The sequence below is a fragment of the Dendropsophus ebraccatus genome, chromosome 3 (assembly GCF_027789765.1).
Source record: "Dendropsophus ebraccatus isolate aDenEbr1 chromosome 3, aDenEbr1.pat, whole genome shotgun sequence".
Lineage (NCBI taxonomy): Eukaryota > Metazoa > Chordata > Amphibia > Anura > Hylidae > Dendropsophus > Dendropsophus ebraccatus.
The window spans coordinates 68,443,864-68,466,534 of NC_091456.1; the positions used below are offsets into that span (position 1 = coordinate 68,443,864).

Below are 22,671 nucleotides of genomic sequence, written 5' to 3' on the forward strand. Positions count from 1 at the left end.
ATAGAGCAGAGAAAACCTGGGCTCATCTTGTTGGTCATTGCTCGTTCGCGCCCACACATTGGACCTTTCAAACACAATCCTATTCTTACTAATAGGCCTTGTGCACAAAACTCACAGATGCTTAGGACGTTTCCACAGCCACCACGGAATGCAAAGCCATTAGTCAATTCCTAGCCCCAAAAATAATAAAAATGATGTAATTAAATTTTTAATTTTTAAAGAGTGAATTGGAATGATATCTTCACATGAACAAAAAATAATAATCAGACCACAGAAACACCAGGTCTAATAGTATCTTTATTGTTATCTAAATAAAGCAAACCGTGATCTTACCATGACAGTAGTATGAAAATATCTGTACAATTTTTTCTCTACAAATGTTTAAAGTGACAACTAAAGAATGTGTGTAATATAACATAGAATAAACAGGACTTATATGTGCAGTAATAAAATCCATTTCTAAAAAGAAAAAAAAAAAATCACAGGTATTGTAACGTCAAATCTCCACTAGGGAGACATAATACCCCTGCTGGTTTACCCACTCCCACCCCTATGGAAAAAAAGAACATTCCAACTGCTATCGTCCTCTCATTGGTTGGCAGTGTACAGTATAGGAATATAAGTTACAAACCCTCTGTAATGTGACAAAGCCATATCTTCACAACAGCAAGATGATGTGGAATTATCATTTGCTGGAAACTAGTTTACGCTGGAGTGTTCTTTACATTTTAAATGCATTATGGAAGAATTATTAACACAGTATGGTTGTTTGGATATAGTTACTTACAGGACAAGTATATCACATACAACAGATGGATTCCCCCATAGGTTGGGTTCACGCTACGATTTGTGTCTCTGAGGCACTGATACATCGGGAAACTGTCAAAACTGCATGCAGATATATTCCTGCTTAGATTGCCACAGGCTCTTTTAATTTCAGTGCAAACCACGCTTTTCATTCTTAGCCAAAACGTGGGTATGCTTGGAAAATGACCCAAACATCACTAGTTGAAGTGGCAAAAAAGGCATAGCGGAGAATCAGGAGTGTCATGGGTCTGCAGAGCCTCTCCACTCTCATTTCCCGTCCTTTCCCTGGGTGATAGAGAGGCAGAGCTAGGCTTCCGGTGCAAAGCCCTGCTAAAACTTTGTGATTTCTCTGCCTTTATCATTGGTGGTGCTGTAATCCAAAGCTACAGCAAATGCATAGATTCCAACAGGGCTTGGCACCGGCAGCCATGCCGGGGATTGGGGGTGGAGAGGTGCAGCACACCAATGGGAATTCAGACCCTGGGCCACACCTCTTTGACATTTCAATGCCACATAAAACTGTGTATTTTACTGGATTATAGACACAAACATTTAAATGCAGGTAATATCGGTATCCTTTCCTTGAAACCTATGTAACACTGTCAGTTTTTGGAGACTGATTTTTCATGTGACAGACTCACTATAAATCTATATCTAAGGAAGCAATTTGTAGCTCGATATCAGCAAACAAAGCTATAAAGATATTGAAGGGGAGACATCAACACTTGCATAGTATTTTTACTCAGCTTTGTGATGTACCACACATTCTAAAAACTCATAGTACCGTAATACATGGTTTAATGAGACTGCTCAGAACATAGGGCTCATGCAAGCAACAATTTCTTAAGCAGGTTGCACAGACTCTCTACTGCAGTTTCACAGTATGGTGCTGTGCCCCGGAGATTGTTGCCTTTATAAGGCACCCTATTCCTAATGCTAAGGAGAGAATACCCTTGGTAATGTGTGACAGTGTAAAATCAGAGGCACATGGAACGGAACGGCTCCAAAAAAAATTCTATGGGCCTTTCAAGATTCAACATGAACATATTTATAATATGTTATATGTTACATACTTGTTACATATGTTATGTTACATACTTATAATATTCTGCATGGATTTAACGTATGATAAGTTAGTACACCATTTCCAAAGTGTTAAAGAACTGTTTGATGTTGGGAAAATAACTGTAATAGCTAAATTACATTATATATTTTGTGTGTGCTACACTACTAAAAGAAAAAATCTGAAAGAAAAGTAAACTGAATATACATCCGTGATGTAATATTTGGTCCCTCGACAACCATTTACCATTACCCTGAGAGTCTCTGGAGACTTCTATGCACCTTTCCCAAAGGGAAACATCCTCCTTTTTTTGTTCAAGGCTAAATATCTGGGGAGTTAAAGAAAATCCCACTAACTGTGCCTTCACTCCCCTCCTACGTGTTCTTAGTTAGTACCCTTTGGCTCCCTGACATTGTCCCTACACTGGTAGAAAAATGGATGGTCCAACAAGGAAGACAAAGCAAACATGGAAACTTTGGTTGCCACATAGCAAGCATCGCTGAAGGCGAAGAACTGCTACTACAGGGCAAACAGTGTTGAGGAAGTAGTTGCCATGCTTGTCCTCCTAGATGAAGGACTACTGAGGGACATAACCGGGGACAACAAGCAAAACTCAGATGAGATTTATGAAGACGGAGAGAGGAAATTCAATGTTTGGACACATGCAATTCTGCAAAGATGAATGTTTTTTAAAGCTGCTACTATGGGGCATGATTGTGAAGGTGGGAATACCCCCTTTAACTGTTTCTATAGTTAGATAATACTCAATAGGTTTCACATACAGTTAATGTATATAGTACAAACCTACAGTAATTAAATATGTAAATATTGCACTTATAGTCTATAGGCAAATAGTCTATAGTTCTCCTTTAGTTGATCTACGCAAAGTAAAGAAGACAATTCTCCCCACGAATATGGAGTCAGTAAGCAGCCTGTGACCCAATAGGTCCAAAGTGTTAGAGTAATATTACTGCTTTCAGTGTTATTTCTATGCAGGGGAGCTGGAGCTCTAGATCACAAGGAGCTGTAAATTAGGAAAAAGTCTGACGTTCCATAAAAAAGAAAAATATTGCATCTGAACATTTTATTTTTATCTAGTTTACGAAAGTATGTTGTGTTTTTTTATGTTGGACATTGTGGGAGAGGAGTGTTTTTTCACTTTTTTCCCCTTAACTACAGAGTGCTTTATATGCCAACAATAAAGTTATGACGAACACAGAGGTACACCTATAGTGTCTATAGATTTTAGGCTTTAAGTTATTTCATAATGTTTGAGAGAAAGAAGCCCACAGGCTAAGACATTCAGGGAATGAAGGTTAGTGTTAGGCGTTTCCGATAAGATATGTGTAAATCCTTGACATTCCCTAACGCACAGTACAAAGATTGTGATTGTTCCCCAGAGAAGTCAGACTCTTAACAAATGACACTAGTGATCTGACATTGCCAGGCAGAACGGCTCCAAGTGTTGTCTGCTGCATAACCACACAGTGTGTAGGTGCAGACATCCTTCTGCCGTCATTGCACAGACTTTCAATTTTTAAGACTGAAAGCTTTTTTGTTTTGTATTTTTTCTTTTTTTTTGTTGCTAAGAAAATAACTTTTAATGAGCAAAAAGCACATTTACCAAGTTCCAACATTTCCTTCATATATCCTATTTACATTGTTAATAGAAAAAAGTGATCACATTGGTATACTCTTTTTTGCTTAATAAAAGCATACTGCAGAGTATTAGATTTGCTCAGTAAAACCCTTTAAAGGAATTCAATCAGCACTTTTATTCTGGTGTGAGAGGCAGGGAGAGAAGTAAGAACTAGTTATCTGGAAGAAAACCAGGCGGTAACTAGTCACGGCTCTCTGCCTGTCAGCACACTCTTCGGGGATGATTGACAGGCAGCGAGACCATGACAGGCAGCGAACATGTTTAGTTACCACCTGGTCCCCGTCCAGATGACTAGTTCCCGCCTCTCTCCCTTCCTTGCACGCTAGAATAAAAGACGTTTTCCCACAAACTACACTCACGGACGAAAACCCGACAGCTATAGTAGGGGAGCTGTGTAGGAGTTCAATTTGCTGCAGCTGGGAGCTATATCAGTACGATACTGATTGGTTCTCTTAAAGAATACTACATTACTTGTGGGATTAAACCACAATATCCAGCTTGGATTTAGTGAAGCCACTGAAATCTGCTTGCTTTAAATTATCAACATCTGCATAGCAGACTCCCAGTACAGAGGAAACATGAGTAATATCAGAACTAAATCTGTGTTGGAGAATTTAGAATTATCAAATTCAAATTCAAAATATAAGCCATTTAGATCCTTAAAAATGCTTGTGCCTATTACTGTTTCCAAATATAATTCAATCAGTCTGATTGGAAACATGTAAGCGAGATTCCCTAGGATGATGTTTTAAAAGAAGTTGTCCAGGGAGATATATGCCTGAGGTGGGGGTGATAAAAAAACAATAAGGCTGGGTTCACACTGCGTTTTTTGCAATATGTTTTTTTCATTCTTTTTTTAGCAAAAAACGTAAAAAAAATGGATGTATTTGTGTACAATGTTTTTTTTATCAGTTTTTGCATTGACTTCCATTAGTAGTCAACCTCATTTTTGTGTCCGTTTTGATCTGTTCTTTTATAATAGAAGTTAATGGAAAAACGGATGCACAGAAATGCATCAGTTTTTTGCAAAAAAATGGATGAGAAAAAAAGACGATTGCAAAAATGCAGTGTGAACCCAGCTAAAGCAGGACACAATGTCACCTCACTGAACCTGGAAGTGGCTGCACATCAGGCCTATAGCTGTATAATCCTTGTGGCGGCAAGGGTTATGGTTTTTAATCACCATTCTTCTCCCCCCCACGGCCATTTACCTAAACACTACACTGTAAGGACAACACTTTTAATATGTGGAGCTGAATAAAGTTAGTTTTTATTTTAGCATGAGTGCTAGACTATACCTTCTTTAGTGTAGTTTCCCTGACGCCTGGTATAATCGGTGTCATGCATCATTTGGGATCACCTTCTTTCAAATACAGGTTCAATCGGGAGTGGTGAGCTGAGTCTCTAGTTTTATACCATAAGAATACATCCTTGTGTAACAACTATGTAAAATTATATAGGTTAGGTTAGACATTATAATTAAACTATGGTAAAATAAATCTCATTTTTTTCCAGTGTAAAAACAGACACAAAAACACAAAACATTCATTTGTTCATGGGCTATATAGCAGCAAAGCGGTGATACAAAAGACACGTAAGCATAGTAAAAACAAAATAAAAAGTAAGAAGTAACCTACAGAATTTTTGCTTTTTAAGAGAAAGCCATTTTCTTAACCTTTTGTGTTGCCAAGTTCCAAGCTCCTCTCACAATTGTGATAAACACAGTAGATTTACACTACTAAAATACTTCCTTTGTGGCTAAAAAAAGAGCCACTGAGACTTGGCCTGCAGGAATCCCTCAGGAGAAGAGCACACAAGTCAGCTGAATAGGCTGTAACATATTCATTTGTCCCTACAATGTAAATCGGCGTGTGGTAAATGACAGCAGCTAGGCAAACATTCTCCCAGACACCCAGCTGACCTATAGTATGAGCCCTACTGCTTTATGTACTTTCACAGGGGAAAGTGAAGCTGACACACAAATGCACCCTAAGGGTAGTGATAGACTAGCCATGGGGTCAGGACAGCACAGTGAGAGTGACTGTTCCCTTTGTCCTCTTCAGAATAGCAACTGCTTCCTCATGAGTCACACCTTCTAGACTCTGTCCATTCACAGCAATGATCTGGTCCCCTCTATTCAGGCGACCGTCCTCTGACGCTGCTCCCTGGAGAGAAAAGAAAAAAGGTAGTGAAGCTGTCGTATAGCTGTACAGGAATACAGGCACAAAACTAGGGAACATTCTGACTTGTGGATAAAGAAAACTAAATGATCGGCCATAGCATAGCGGTCCTCCGATAGTCTGTGGATGCAGCACATGACCCATCCCAAGCCATACATCTAACTCCGCTTCTTGATTTTTAGATTATCATTGTGACTTTTGTTTACCTATACAATCTATACTGCTCCTGATCAGGTACCAGGTTTTCACACAGGTATGGAGACCATGAATAAAATGTGTGAGCAGCGCCTTGATAGTTACATATGCATATCTGCAATGCCTGAGTTTTTCAATCTATGTACCCCCCCAGAATTGTAAAGTGCAGCAGAATAGGTCGGCGCTATATGAATAAAATGATTAATTATTATTTACCTTGCTAAAAACAGTCTTCACATAGATGGGGAGGTCACCATGTGGACTTCCATAACCTCCGACAATACTGAAACCAAGTCCGTCTGGTCCCCGTTCAAGAATGATTGTCTTATACTGAGGAGGTCTAATATAAAAAATGCAGATTAGAATTAGAGAAGGCAGGTTCAACACATTATTCATAATCCAAGAATAATATAGAACACAAAACATACATTTTTTTAAAGGAATTTTGATATTTTTCTAAATTTTCATTGAACTATCCATAATATAAAATGTTCCTGAAACCTTGCAGTTTTTATTCTGGCCACAAGGCCTAATAATCAGCAGATCACTTTTTGTTTTGTACAGATCACTTTTCAGCAGTCCGCACACTACCATCACAGACAGAAGTACAGTGGTACCTTGGTTTAAGAGTAACTTGGTTTAAGAGCGTTTTGGTTTAAGAGCTCACAGTTTTTTAAAATTGTGACTTGGTTTAAGAGCATTGTTTTGGTTTAAGAGCTCCCTGTACTGGGCGGGAGGGCGAGTGGGGGAGGGGCTTGGCATGCACAGTGGGGTCTACAGCACTGTACTCTGACCCAGGAAGTCTCCCTCACCTTCCAAATCATAGCAGATCCACTTTAGGTTGGGGCCTACATCAGGGGACAGGACTGTGGAGGTAATCTCTCCATAGCTGTAACCTCTCTCTCCCGGGACAGAGAGCGCTGCTATACTGTGCCCACATATGTCCTGCTCATTCCTTCATGCTCCCTGCAGTCTCTGTCAGTTCTGATTGGTCCATGCTGAAAATACCCCCTTTCCCATTGCTGTCATGTAACCACACAGACCTCTAACAGCAGCCCTCCTTCTCTATTCGAGCCTGTTGTACTACGCTCCTGCATTATGGGCATCTGCAGTTCCATTCTGTATCTACAAATTGCGGCTGTTTTTCAGGTTTCTGCACTTACGCTATAATATATTATACACCACATGCTGATTTCCATACTGTACAGTAACTTATAATGGGACATATTCAGCTGTTTTTAAATGTTTGTTTCATTTGTTTTACATGTTATTCAGAATATAAATTCACTATTTTTGGGGTGTGGAACCAATTGTCTGCATTTCAGTGATTTCTTATGGGAAAAATTGCTTTGGTTTAAGAGTGGATTTGGATTACAAGCACAGTCCCGGAACGAATTATGCTCGTAATCCAAGGCACCACTGTATAGTGAAAGGTGACCCCACTGTACAGATATGACACAATTCACAATAGCTGATGTTTAGAGCTAAGTGTACATCACTTCTTGGCTTCTTAACCCCTTCGGGACCAGGCTAATTTTCGTTTTTGCCTTTTCGGTTTTTCCTTCTTGTGCATAAAAGGCTATAGCACTTGCATTTTTCCACCTAGAGACCCACATGAGCCCTTATTTTTTGCGTCACTAATTGTACTTTGCAATGACAGGCTGAATTTTTGTATAAAGTACACTGCGAGACCAGAAAAAAATTCAAAGTGTGGTGAAATTGAAAAAAAAAACCCGCATTTCTTTTATTTGGGGGAAATGTGTTTTTACGCCGTTCGCCCTGGGGTAAAACTGACTTGTTATGCATGTTCCTCAAGTCGTTACGATTAAAACGATTTATAACATGTATAACTTATATTATGTGATGGCCTGTAAAAAATTCAAACCATTGTTAACAAATATACGTTCCTTAAAATCGCTCCATTCCCAGGCTTATAGCGCTTTTATCCTTTGGTCTATGGGGCTGTGTGAGCTGTCATTTTTTGCGCCATCATGTTTACTTCCTATCGATACCTTGATTGCGCATATACGACTTTTTGATCGCTTTTTATTACATTTTTTCTGGATTTGATGCGACCAAAAATGCGCAATTTTGCACTTTGGGATTTTTTTGCGCTTACGCCATTTACTGTGCGAGATCAGGAATGTGATTAATTAATAGTTCGGGCGATTACGCACGCGGCGATAGCAAACATGTTTGTTTAATTGTTTACTTTTATTTATAACCTGGGAAAAGGGGGGTGATTCAGACTTTTATTAGGGGAGGGGGCTTTTTATTGACAACAACACTTTTTTTACTTTAACACTTATACTAGAAGCCCCCCTGGGGACTTCTAGTACAAGTGCACTGATCTCTCATAGAGATCTCTACAGCATAGATATGCTGCAGAGATCCATGAGATAGGCACTCGTTTACCTCCGGCTGCTGCAGCCGGAAGTAAACGAGTGCCGAGCCGGGGACGGCGCCATCTTGGAGCGGTCCTCGGCCGGCAGCACACACAGTGATCGCTCCTCCGGGATAACGTCCTGGAGGAGCGATCTCCGCCACTAGACACCAGGGATAAGCTGAATCCGGTAATCAGATGCAGCTGTCATGTTTGACAGCTGCATCTGATTACTGTATTAGCGGGCACGGCGATCGGACCGTGCCCGCTAATACCGGCGGTCCCGGGCTACAAGCGGCACCCGGGACCGCCGCGGTTCAGAGCGGGGTCGCCGCACGTCCCTGCTCTGAACGTCCTTGTGCAGGAAAGGGTTAAATAAACTTGTTGAGGATTTGCACTCTATATGGATGACATTGGATTCTGTCTTCTTCGATGTTACAAAGCCTCAATCTGGGATCAGCCTGCTACACACAGGACACACAGACTCTCTGGTGCTGTGGGACTTTTGCATTTAAGGCGATGTCTCTGTGACATGTCAAATGTCTTGTTAAATGACAGGGACACTAAGGGCCCTATTACACAGGACGATTATCTGCACAATCGGGCAGATACCACCCTGTGTGATAAAGACAACAATCAGCCAAGGAGCCGATCAACAGTTGATAGTCGTCTTTCAACATGTTAAAAAAAACATCAGCCGCCAGCAGCGCATTCCTCTGGGTAATAGGTGATACGTGGCTGATCGCTGGTGAAAGGATAAAGAAAATAATAAGATGTATACTTACCTGTCCACACTCCCCTGGAAAAACAAAAGCAAAAACAAGCTCTCCCTGTTACTGACATCTCAAAACCAGTTTCTGCAGCGACAGCTCGCTCAGCCAATCACTTGCCAAGATGAGACAGCTAATAATCGAGATGTCTTTAGGCTTACCCAGCATATCGGGCTGAGTGATATGGACCTGAGCTTTATTGTGATGTTATTTTATGACTGATCGGTGTATACTTTACAGCAGTCACATGGACAGGACTGACTTCTAAGGGAGAGTGTTCATGGCATGCTCTCTGTAACATTCATTGTGTAGTGACAATGCTGCCCCATCACATCCTATCAGTGAAGGATCCTCTGTTTTTTGCTTCTAGTAATTTTATCTTTTATTGTTATTCTGTCTGTGATGATCATAGGCAGATTCATTTAATAATTTTGTATAAACAGTGATCAGCAACTTTATGTGGGGATGGGAAAAAAAAATCATAAATTACGTGGGCCACGCTGACAGTAAGGAATGTAAGGAGGTCACCTCAGATACAAGTTCATAAATCCAACACATTACAAATAATAGGTGCAAAATAGCTGATAGAATTGCAAGATTCCTATAGTTCATTACTAGTTAAAATTCTGTAATGTCTGACTATCTGTTATGTACCCGAAGAATTGTAGAGAGCTGCAGAATTTGTTGACGTTATATAAATAAACATTATTGTTATTAAAAGAATGGTGCTGTTCTGGAGGAAATAAAACCTACCCCAAATCATCTTGCAAGATACTGCTTGAGGCAAGACCAGAAATGCTGACTGCAGTGCCCACGTGTTCCTGTTGTTGACCAGTGACCACACTCACGTCTCCTCCAGCCACCACCTGAGATTTGAAATTTACATAAATGCACTTTACAATGTTTGACCAAAAAAATTGTAGTAAAAATAATATCCAATTAAATTTAAAAATGTACAATACATAAACAAAACATGTGAGACACTTCCATCAGATTTTTATTCTTTTAAACTAATTACTATAACAAAAACAAAACAAAACATTTTTTGACAGTATATTTTTCAACTTCAATTAAGCAATTAAAAATGAAATAGCCAATCTTGTATTTCTACCAGCAGCCAGGAGTGGGGCGTACAACTGCTGAATAGAAAGGGAAACTGTTGTCACTGCTGCTGCTGTAATGGGCCTTTTACATGGGCTGATTATCAACAACATGCCAGCTGAGGACTGGGAAAATGCCCAATCGTTCATTTAGAGCAGGCTTCAAAATTTCTCGTCATTGGCCAATCATCATCCAGTGTAAACAGGGGATGTAAGGTCAATAACGATAAAAAGCAAACTTACAGCACGACTATACATAAATCTGTTCAGTCAGTTTCCAGATCACACAGTGGTACATGCTTATCTAGTGTGTGGTTTGTGATCCAGCATCCTCTTCACCGCCTCTCCCATCCAGCCACTGTCTTCAGGCCCTGCCTCCTCCAGAATGATTGACAGCGGGAGTAGGTGGGCCTGAAGACAGCAGCTGAATGAGAGAGGTGGTGAAGAGGATGCCGGATCACAAGCCGCAGCACACTAAGTATGTATGCAACTGCTGTGTGTTGAGCAAACTGACAGCATGGATATATGTATATCTGTTCATTCGTGCATCCATTGAAACTAAGATTGCATGTGCAGCCCTGCCACCCGATTTCTCATGTCATGTAAAGGGACTGCAAACAGTGCTCTCTGCTGCCACCTCTGTCAGGAACTGTCCAGAGCAGTAGATGTTTACTATGGGGATTTGTTACTGCTCTGGATAATGTCTGTCTCTGACAGAGGTGGCAGCAGAGAGCACTGTGTCAGGCTGGAAAGAATACACCACTTTCTGCAGCACACACAGTAGCTGATAAGTACTGGAAGACTTGAGTTTTTTTTAAAGAAGTAAATTACAAATCTTAACTTTCTGAAACCACTTCATCTGAAAGAAAAAGATTTTCGCAGGAGTATCTCTTTAAAGTGAAAAGGTGGTGTCTGAGTACTGTCAACGAAAGAGTGTACAGAGAATATTTTACTAAGAACCCCCCCCCCCCTTCCTGCTCTGTATACACTACTGAGAGTACAGTAAGTCATCATCCAGGCCATCAGAAAAATGTGCACTTTTAACCTTAAAACTGTAATGTAGGTTTCTGAAATAACCTTAGGTCTTTCTAAATATTTAAAAAGTGAAGGGTTATATAGCTCCATTGTTAATACATGAGGAAGCAGGGCTTATTTTGACAATGGATTAAGAGGACATGCATGAATAGCATTATACAATGCTGAACGCTGTTACCTGCAGCTCCATCGTGCCTGTGGCATTCTTCAGGAGGTTGACAGCCTGGGAGTGAGTCATTCCTTCAGTCGATGTCCCACAAATACTAACAATCCTGTCACCAACCTTTATGGAAGAAAAGAAATCATAAAAGGTGGTTACAATGAAGGGACAAAGAGTTCTCCACACAGTGTCAGGTGACCATAGGAACAATATACATATTATTATTATTACTACTACTAGTACTACAAGAGTATTGTAGACGGGAATCACAGAGTTGTGAACAAATATAGTTAGGTATATTTACCATCATCTAGTTTCCCAATGTTAAGGTTTTCGGTGTTAATAATCAGAATAATGTGATGGAAGAGACACCCATATACAAATGGCCAACATTTATAGCTTAACCCCTTAAGGACAGAGCCAATTTCGATTTTTGTGTTTTCGGTTTTTCCTCCTTGTGCTTAAAAGGCCATAGCACTTGCATTTTTCCACCTAGAGACCCACATGAGCCCTTATTTTTTGCGTCACTAATTGTACTTTGCAATGACAGGCTGAATTTTTGCATAAAGTACACTGCGAAACCAGAAAAAAATTCAAAGTGTGGTGAAATTGAAAAAAAAACAAAACGCATTTTGTTTATTTGGGGGAAATGTGTTTTTACGCCATTCGCCCTGGGGTAAAACTGTCTTGTTATATATGTTCCTCAAGTCGTTACGATTAAAACGATATATAACATGTATAACTTATATTGTATCTGATGGCCTGTAAAAAATTTAAACCATTGTCAACAAATATACGTCACTTAAAATCGCTCCATTCCCAGGCTTATAGTGCTTTTATCCTTTGGTCTATGGGGCTGTGTGAGGTGTCATTTTTTGCGCCATGATATGTTCTTTCTATCGGTACCTTGATTGCGCATATACGACTTTTTGATTGCTTTTTATTACAATTTTTCTGGATTTGATGCGACCAAAAATGCGCAATTTTGCACTTTGGGATTTTTTTGCGCTGACACCGTTTACCGTGCGAGATCAGGAATGTGATTAATTATTAGTTTGGGCGATTACGCATGCGGCGATAGCAAACATGTTTATTTATTTATTTATTTACTTTTATTTATAACCTGGGAAAAGGGGGGTGATTCTGACTTTTATTAGGGGAGGGGGCTTTTTACTAATAATGACACTTTTTTTTTTACTTTTACACTTATACTAGAAGCCCCCCTGGGGGACTTCTAGTATAAGTGCTTTGATCTCTCATTGAGATCTCTGCAGCATAGATATGCTGCAGAGATCCATGAGATCGGCACTCGTTTGCTTTCGGCTGCTGTAGCCGGAAACAAACGAGTGCCGAGCCGGGGACGGCGCCATCTTGGACGCGTCCCCGGCTGGCATCAGTTACGGAGATCGCTCCTCCGGTATAACATCCCGGAGGAGCGATCTCCCCACTAGACACCAGGGATGACGCTGCAAACGGTAATCGGATGCAGCTGTCATGTTTGACAGCTGCATCTGATAACTGTATTAGCGGGCACGGCGATCGGACCGTGCCCGCTAATACCAGCGGTCCCGGGCTACAAGTGGCACCCGGGACCGCCGCGGTTCAGAGCGGGGTCGCCGCGCGGCCCCGCTCTGAACTCCCTTACCGGCATCAGGGCGTAAATTTACGCCCAATGTCGTTAAGAGGTTAAAGGAGTGGTCCCACAAAATTGTCTATAGCAACCAATCACAGCTCAGCTTTCAGCTGTGGTAAAATGAAAGCTAAGCTGTGATTGGTTGCTGTGGGCAGCTTACACCAGTGTATATTTTACACCTTTGGTAAATCCCCCCCTAGATCTATAGTGATGCATTATGTTTGTGTTAAATGAAACATATTTCCAAGCATTTATTAACCCCCATTCAGGCTAAAGCACATATCTGTATGTCAATTTTTGCTTTGCAGTTACGTCCTCGGGTGAAATGGGCACAGAAACTGCGCTAGTTCCATCCATGGCAGGACCTAGCTGTGATAGCTGGGCATCCGCCACAACTGTGGAAACCCTGCCGGATTGGAGCAGTTACCTTATAGATACTGCGTTTAGTGCAACTGCAGCATGTATAGCGCAGAACGGAGGCAGAATTCTTCCTCTGTTCACATCGGGGCTGTGCAAAGCGATCACACAGCCCTGATGGTAGCTATGAAGTTTCACAGTATCCATCTACACCCTGATGCCTATATATTTTTTATCTGTTATCCTATATCTGTTATCACAATATGGTAGAAAAGGTTATTACAACATCTAGTACTGCAAGTGTTTTCATAGGCTCCGGTGACTGGTCCCAGTACATGAAGTCCAACAGCATCCAGGGTATTTAATAATCTCTAAATCTTCACAGCATTCTGAAGTACAGGTGAGAGACCCCGAGAGGTCTTTATCAAGCAGGTGGATAAAGGTCTAACAGGCTTGAAACTTTATTCACCTGTATTAGGGAAAGCAATAAAGATTTAGGCTGGGTTCACACACAGTATATTTCAGGCTGTATATTTGAGGCTGTATAGCAACCAAAACCAGGAGTGGATTGAAAACACAGAAAGGCTCTGTTCACACACTGTTGTAATCAAGTGGATGGCCGCCATTTAATGGCAAATATTTTCTGTTATCTTAATACAATGGCTTCTGTATTGAAATAATGGCCGTTATTTACCGTTATATGACGGCCATCCACTCAATTTCACCATTGTGTGGACAGAGCCTTTCTGTGTTTTCAATCCACTCCTGGTTTTGGTTGCTATGAGGACCTGACATGAGGACCAAATACAGCCTGAAATATACTGTGTGTGAACCCAGCCTTAGGGTGCGTTCACACCTACAGGATCTGCAGCAGATCTGCAGCAGATTTGATGCTGTGTTCAGTTATTTAAATGAAATCTGCTGCAGAAAATCAGCTGCAGATCCTGTAGGTGTGAACGCACCATTAAAGATTATTCACTACCCTGGATGCTGTTGGACTTTCTTGATGCTGTACATCTAAGCAAGCCTTCAAGGGGTTATCCAGCGCTACAAAAACATGGCCACTTTCTTCCAGAGACAGCCCCGCTCTTGTCTCCAGCTTGGGCGGGGTTTTGCTGCTCAGTTCCATTGAAGTGAATGGAGCTTAATTGCAAGATGCACCTGAACTGGAGACAAGAGTCGTGTTGTTTCTGAAAGAAAATGGCCATGTTTTTGTAGCACTGGATAACCCCTTTCATTTGGGATTGTAGGTGACCTAGTGGGCATCAATCTTATCTAACTTGGCCTACTGGATATTTCTCCATGGTGCTGTTGGATTGCTTTATGAAATGTCTCTATGACAGTAATGCTGTAAAAGAAACCTCCCTCCCCACTTTAGCACTGAGGTTGGCCAGACTACAATTGGATTTAGATTGTACATGTGACTAGTGTCATCTACAAATTAATCCTAAGCATAAGAATACTGTCTGTGACTCACCATTTTTCTCAGTTTTACAGGTTTCTAGGCATCGTTGTTCACACACGTCTAATATGAAATCAAGCACAGTTTAACTTTTCCTGAAATATTTCCTTTCTATCTATTGTTCTTTGAGAATTCCTCAAAGGTCTTAACAAGGTGTCAGAATGCTGAAGCAAAGTATACAAAGTAGAACACAAGGTATCAAGTTTAGTGACGCTTTAGCTGGAGGAGCTTCCCCAAGCTTGTAAAAGTCAGAACTTCAAAGAAAACCAGAAACAATCCAGCAGCGTTTTATCTTTGTAAAGCCATTGTAAAAACGGGAGAATGAAGTCATAAATGAATTTAATCTGTACATATACTGCCATCTGGTGGCCAAATCACAGTTAGCTAAATAGCTTTTACTGAAATGTTACTTCCTGAAATGAGGAAGTGAACTGTAAGATTTCTTTTCTATTTTACAGGAGATTGATTTTTTATAAAGCAAAAATAAATATATTATCCACAATGCCCCTTTAAGGTGTTTTTAATTAATGTCACTTCACTAAAGGAAGTGGAATGAGATTGTGTTGTCCAGAGAGATGTCAGGTCTCTATTGTTGTTACATACTGCCATGGTTTGCAGAAATAGGTTGGAACTGAGCTGAGCAGATTAATGTACAGCTTTGTGGGAAAAGTTGCTGGATAAGTGGTTATTTGTCCATTCAATATGGTGACTGATAGCTGTCTATATATATACACTTTAGGGCCCTTTTACACAGCCTGGTGTGTGGCAGTGTACAGATGCATTGTCTTATATAGGGCAGGATTTATCGTAGAGCCATTTAACTATTAAGCTATTGGTGAACATCTGTTTATACAGAGAAGGTGCGGCTGAAGGTGCGATTAGCTGACAAGCGGGCGTTTTCACCTCTCCTAGTTTTTAGCATGCAGTGTATTGCTATGGAGGATGCTTACTATTGTTATGGTCACATGCCCTTCCATCCATCAGTAATCTACTTAATTGATGCCCTTATTTTAATAATTTAAATGAAAAAAAATTACCAACTCCTTTAACTACATCCAGAAGATGTCCATTACAGTAAACCTGTTATAAGGTATTAATCCGGGTTTATGCAAACAAAAGTAGATCATGTTTCGCATTTCCACAAAAAGGAATTTCTTCTTGGGGGGATTTATCAAGACGTCCTAAGAGTCTCTTTCATGCCCGCAGCAACCAGAGTACAGCTTTTATTTCTCCTATTGCTCTGGTAAAATGAAAGCTGAGTCCTGGTTGGTTGCTATGTGCAACCATTAGCAGATTATAATAGGTCCTTTTCGGGTGGTAGCCCGGGGCCCTGAGCTCCTGTGGGGACCATGGCCAGAAAAACAAACTTAGGCTATGTTTACACTACGTATATCGGCAACAACGGCCGTACTTTATGCGCCTGTGAACATAGCCTTATCTGCTTTGGGATCCCGGCGGAGCGTATACACTTTGTATACGCTCCGGCCAGGATCCCGTGCTGCGCCGCAAATAACTGACTTGTCAGTTTTCTGTGGCCGTAGGAAACCTTGTCAGTTCACACAGTGAACATGTGGGAGGTTCTGATGGGGGCACGCGCTGATGCTCCCGCATCAGAACCCTGTGGCCAAAAGATCATCCGGCCGGTACTGCAGTACCGACCGGGATGATCCGTGCAGAGACCGGCCATTCCGTGACCCGGCCGTGGTCACGGAACAGCCGGTCTCTCACGTTGTGTGAACATAGCCTTATTCTTTCAATAGAGTATTGTTACTGGCTACAGTTCTGCCATGATTTGCAAAAAAATGTATGCTTTTTACCGCAATTTTGCACAGATCAGGGCAGCATGACATTATTTATCCTGTACTACGAACACTACGCTAGTGCTACCATATGTACAGTAGGGTGGAGGGGGGGCTCAGACTTGGTGAACAGCCCGGGGCATATGGTAAAGTTAATCCGCCCCTGTGTGCAACAAACAATCTTACTATAGGACAGCATTGTAAATAACCCATCATATCTATTTCTGCTGCAATGTGGCAATGAAGATTATATTATGTCTATTAAACAATTTATAATTTTATTTGTAACTCAGTGTTTTGTTTGTTTGTTTTTGCATCTGTGTGTTTTTCATCATCTTGTGTTCTATGGACAGGACTGGCAGGTAGTTGCTTAAGGAATGCACGGACTATTCTAAGCATTTTTTTTACAGTTGCAGCTTGTTATATGTTTGCTCAATGTAGTACCTGATACCGTCAACAAATGCATTAAAAAAATGCAAGTCAAACCGAAACAGAAACCAGCGAAATACTATCCTTTTGAGGTGCACATCATGTTAATATGGTAAGGTGAGCTTTATCTTTGTGGAAAAATATATACTCCTCTTTAATAGTTACTACTTTTACTACCTTGCTATCTTGATGTATGGTTTTGTATACATTTAGATAGAATTGTTCCTAAATAACCTTGCCATCGGATAGCCATCCGACTGTTATCTGGCTATGCAAACAATAGCTATAAGGTTAGAAGTAAGTAAAAAAGATAATCAACCAGTGATTGGCTGAGCAGGCTGTCCGCCCTGAGATGAGTCCGTCTTGGAAGTGGGGTGGGATCGTCTCGGGGAATACGGGTGACCCATTAGAGGACCCCAGGGAAGGGCGGTGAGGTAAGTATAGCTTCTTATTGTTATAGTTATTGTTTGGCATAGCCGGATAACTCCTTTAAGTTGATCAAAACCATGAGTAAATCAAGTGTTACAAATACAATAATTTACTAATACAAACACCCCTTTTTTAGAAGGTTAAAGTGTCCCTGTCAGTTTTGGCCAGTCGGGTCTGGTGTCTAAGAGAATCGCTTGGCTAAGTACTTCATTACCCAGGTTGCTATCATCTCCATATCGCTGCAGGAGATGATCTCCACAGACTTAGGGCACTATTCCACAGTAACGATAATCGGCCGGATCAGCCCCATTTGGCCCGATTCGGCCGATAATCGTTCGGTGAAATAAAGAGAACGATCAGCCGATGATCGTGTCATCGGCTGATCGTTCATTTAGGGCCAGACCTAAAATCATCGTTCCCCCACCGCGCATCGATACGGTTGAATAGCGGTGTGCGGCGGGCAACCGACGATTTGACAGCAGCAGCAATACATTACCTGTCCAGGCTTCTCCGCGCTGTCTTCATCCCAGGGTCCCGCGCGCTCTATCTTCTGAATTGCCGGTCAGCTGATGGAGCGCTCAGCCAATCACAGGCCGGGACCGCCGCGGCCTGTGATTGGCTGAGTGTGGCCTGTCAGCTGACTAGCAGATCGCCGCTCGTTTACATCGTTGATCGGGCCCTCCTCGGCCCGTGGAATAGGACCCTTACAATGGAAACATTTCCCGCAGTGAGATGGTAAGGCTAGTGAGCCCTAGGCCTTTCCTGACTCTAATGATCAGCAAGGGTCTGAATACCCAGACTTCAACCAATCAAAATGCCGGACGTGTTGTGAACATGTAAAAAGTTTTTGTAAGTGACATTGCACATTTAAAAACTGTACGACAGAGAGAGAGAGAGAGAGACACGCACAGACAGAGAGAAAGAGCACAGTAGCCAGTGTGCCTTGAAGTTTACAAAAAAAAATTAACATGTCTTTAAAACATCCTACTATTAATTATACAGATGAGATCTAACTATTCACTGAATGACGAACCAGTTGTTTGCACATACCCTTAGTTTCTGTGTTTGGGCCACCACTCCATTTGCATGCATCATGGCTATAAAAATTGGTACATCTCCGAGAGGGCTGCCAACTCCACCAGCAATGCTGATACCTAGAGAATCTGAAGGGCCCTGCAAAAATTACAGAGGTAGTAAGGACAACCTTGAAATATATAAAGCTCATTAGAAACAAATATATATATATATATATATATATATATATATATATATATTTTTTTTCCCCCAATCAGTGGTGGTCTGGGTGCACAGACCCCATTAATGGCTAAAACTAAGTGACAGCAGCGCTCGGCTGATCCCCGTCCCAATCCAAGACTGCTCATCACCACTCTGCCAGCATACCTGTGGGATATTTGTGTATGCTGCTGCCCTCACAGAATGATATGTACACTTTAAAGTGTACCTGTTATGAAAATAAACTTCTGACGTGTTTATCTATATTTTAGCCTCGGTGGCATGCAAACTGCACGTGAACTGAGGAATTGAGTCTTCGGAGGAATGAGTGGGAAGACGACAGCACTGCCACGTGATCCTCTCCCTGCTCTGTGTCTATGTGAGGAGACGTGCCCCATAGACTTGCATTATGCGGCCATCTTGCCACAAGACACAGAGTTGGGTAAGGACTACACTGAGCGTGACTTCTCCCGGCTCATTCTCCAATTGGTTAGTGGTCTGAACACTCAGAACCTGACAAATCAAAAGTTTATTTTCGTGACAGTGCCTCTAGGAACGGTGAATTGATTAAGTTTTGAGTGCTAAACACTGTCACCCCCTTTTTGCATTCTGACTTCTCTAGACAGGTGTAAAAGGTAAATATAGCAGTTTTCATACCTTCATACCTTATATCATAAGTCATGGTGCTTGTTCCAGTAAAAAGTGATCTTTTATCAACTGCAGATTGTACTAAGTGGGCGGGGCTTTACGGCAACAGCGCTACTTAGCCCCGTCCACGGCACCACCATTGGCCCCACCCCTCCGTGACGTCATTGCAGCATAGGCCCCACCCTCTTGACGGGCACTGGTATGGGCCGACCTAGAGAGGGTGGGGCCTAAACTTTCTGGTCAGCCTGTTCCAATAGTCGAGGGTGCGGGGCCTATGTGCCTATGACATCGTAGAGGGGCGAGCCCAACGGTGGCGTCATGGCAGGTCTAAGTGGCGCTGTTGCCACGAAGCCCCGCCCACTTAGCACAATCTGCAGTTGATAAAAGATGACTTTTTACTTGAACAAGAACCATGACGTATGATCTAAAATAAGGTATGAAAACTGCGAAAATTACACCTGTGTAGAGAAGTCAGAATGCAAAAAGGAGGTGACAGTGTCACTTTAATAATATATACATATATTAATAGTAATTCTTCCTAAGTATAAAGAATACCTTTATGATTTCGACTGTCCTTAGCCCTTGGATATCAGGAGCTGTGGAGGAAAAAATGAAACCTCAGAGTTGATGTTAAGTGAACAGTGGATATATTGAATCTAAAACTGAGCCTGGCTACTAGAGACTGGGAAGACAAGGTGACTTCCAAGGAGAAACTTTTGTAAGAATAGTGCACACAAGCATTGCCAGTCACTGTGGAGAGAGGGGGCAGAGCAACTATATAAAAGCAATATTGGAATTATGATACCCAGAGCTATAAAACAGCATACAAACAATGCAGTCTGTTTATGAAAAAACCTGGGGTATAAGCAAATTTTCACTCAAGTCTGCTATGGCTGGATAGTGAGTTTGGTTTACAGGTGCTCGTACAGGCCATCACTCAACTTTGTCAGATAAAGAGTTAATCCAATGCCTCCACACAAATAGTACTGCTGTGTACATGAAGCCTACATAAAATAAACAAGCAAACAAACGTTCCCCCAGGATACAAAGGTAAGTATTCACCTTATACTAATGCCAACATGTTAGGCCTCGGTATAAAGTCTCCTCCAACAGATGAAGTTGGTTAAGACAAGAGTCGGGTGTGATGAAATTTCACTGCCTGATTCCTTTGTTCTTGGAGAGATAAACCGTCTTTAGAGTTATCTGGCTGGGGCTTACACCTCCCCATAGGGAACACTTTACATTTAGAAGTGCCAAACTTTCATGTGTATGAAAAGGATGAGAGAGATAACTGGCAGCCGAACTATTCTTTGACTGACAGTTACTGAAGGTGTATGCAATGCAGAGATATGTGTAATAGGTTGTAATAACGGCCTCTGTGCCGCTCCTGTTTATTTGTATGTGACTGATGTCAGTGATTGGCCAGGTTACCGCTCTTAACCTGGCCCACTGCAGAGACCGAGGAAAGATGATTAATTTGTCTGGTGTGTGTGCGTGTGTGCGTGTGTGTGTGTGTGTGTGTGTGTGTGTGTGTGTGGGGGGACAAAGGAGGGCCTTCCCCCCAATACAAAGGTTGTAGTCCCAGTGCCGGTCAGAAGCTGTTCCCCTGGAGGGCCCTGTTTGTCCCTGAACTGGGCCCCTGGTACTGTCAGAAACATGACAGCTGTCATCCTACTTCTCTTAAGTCAGTGTACTAATATTTGATATGCAGGAGGTGCACAGTATGTCGGGAGATTAAGTTTCTCGGCTGGCGCCATCTTCAATATAGTCCCACCCAGCTAGGCGAAAACTTGGAATTGTTAAAAGGAGGCACCAAGGAGCACTCGAGAGGTATAAAAAAAAAAAACTCAAGGGGGGGGGTTTGCAATGTTTTTTAAAATGCCATAGGCGTAATACCCATTTAAAGGGGTTGGCCACTTTATAGTAAACTAGTTCAGTATACAGTACTAGTAAGTGTACTCACTATATATACTGAAAGCAGCTCCTTGAGTGTCTTATAGAGCTAAAATCGCACTCCCCTCCTCCATGCCGTGCTGCCCTTCTCTGTGGTGTTTCTGTCCATAAGATGGCTGACATGGAGGAGCATGTGACCATGCCTCGCCCCCCTGTGTCCACCACTGAGCCTGTATATGTCTATGAAGGACACAGGGGGCGGGACATGGTCACATGCTTCTCCATGTCAGCCATTTTATAGACAGAAACTTTATAGACAGAAACAAAACAGGACAAGACAAGAGCAGGACAGCCCAGCCTGGAGGAGGGGAGTCTGATTTAAGCTCTATGAGGTACACAGGGAGCGCTGTCTGTATATACATTACCTCTCTCCTTGCTGCACGGGGTCCCGGCGTCCCGCTCTCCCGCCCAGCCAATCAGTGGCTGCAGATGCGCAACACACTGTTTGGCTGGGCGGGAGAGCAGGAAGCCGGGACCCAGTGCAGGAGACAGGTAATGTATATACACACAACGCGGGAGCCGAGCGGGAGCAGATTAAGGGGTTAAGGGGCGGCTGCACTACATATTCGCAGCGGTCTGAAAGACCGCTGTGAGTATGTAGTAACAGGGGCCTACCAGGACCTTAACTCGTAGCGGATCTTGCTGCAAAACTTGCAGCAAGATTTCCTCTGAGAGTCGGTACGTGTGAAGGCACCCCAATACTGACCTATTTTACCATAAAGTGGCCAACCCCTTTAATTTTTAACAGCTATTGTTTCAGCAATTGTGACCACAACTACTACTGAAACAAAAAAACACAAGACAAAATGACTAACGGGCTGAATGTAGGTGGGATTGGGGGAAAGAAAAAGCGTACTTTCATTCTTTTTGGAGGTACTCTCAGTAGTCTCAGTCACTGAAGAACCGGGCGGAGGGAAATTGAATGACGTAAGACTGCTGTTGCCATCACTGACCTGCAAGACAAAAACAATTACTAAATGATTCATCTAAATCACTACTAACCATCCTTTTACACCGAAACAAGTCATAGCCCTTATTCCCATGCCCCGAAATCCATGGAAGCTACGAAGTGTGAAGTTGTCTGGTGGACGAACATATCTCCCGGCATCATTTGTCATTATGATCCCGGGAGTGCCATGTTTAAATGTTCGCAGGACTGTACTGACACAGCAGGTCTGTTATTCAACCGTGCAGCTTCATGCTTCCAGGGTGTGCAGCTGGGACAGATTTTAGTACAAAGATTCAACATAAAATGTGGAAAAGAAGTCTAGATATTCTGAAAGCATTAAACGTTTATGGAACATACAGTTTGAATGAAAGATTACATGAATGATCTTTTAATCAAATCCCCCCCTTTCAACTGTAAAAATAAAGG

The 22,671-nt window shown here is 42.0% G+C and overlaps 1 protein-coding gene across 10 annotated transcripts in view; it reads right to left on the reverse strand.

Moving 5' to 3' along the window:
* Positions 1 to 285: 285 nt before the first annotated feature.
* The window catches only part of MPDZ (multiple PDZ domain crumbs cell polarity complex component), a 117,179-nt gene continuing 94,793 nt past the window's right edge, over positions 286 to 22,671 (reverse strand). For all 10 annotated transcript variants that reach the window (XM_069961962.1, XM_069961964.1, XM_069961960.1 and 7 more), the window contains 7 exons: positions 22,153 to 22,249; positions 19,899 to 19,939; positions 18,513 to 18,635; positions 11,372 to 11,476; positions 9,812 to 9,924; positions 6,122 to 6,245; positions 286 to 5,695 (listed from right to left, as the gene is read on the reverse strand). In XM_069961962.1, coding sequence (XP_069818063.1) covers positions 5,549 to 5,695; positions 6,122 to 6,245; positions 9,812 to 9,924; positions 11,372 to 11,476; positions 18,513 to 18,635; positions 19,899 to 19,939; positions 22,153 to 22,249 — 750 coding nt within the window. In that variant the 3' untranslated portion in view covers positions 286 to 5,548. The remainder of the gene's footprint in view (positions 5,696 to 6,121; positions 6,246 to 9,811; positions 9,925 to 11,371; positions 11,477 to 18,512; positions 18,636 to 19,898; positions 19,940 to 22,152; positions 22,250 to 22,671) is intronic.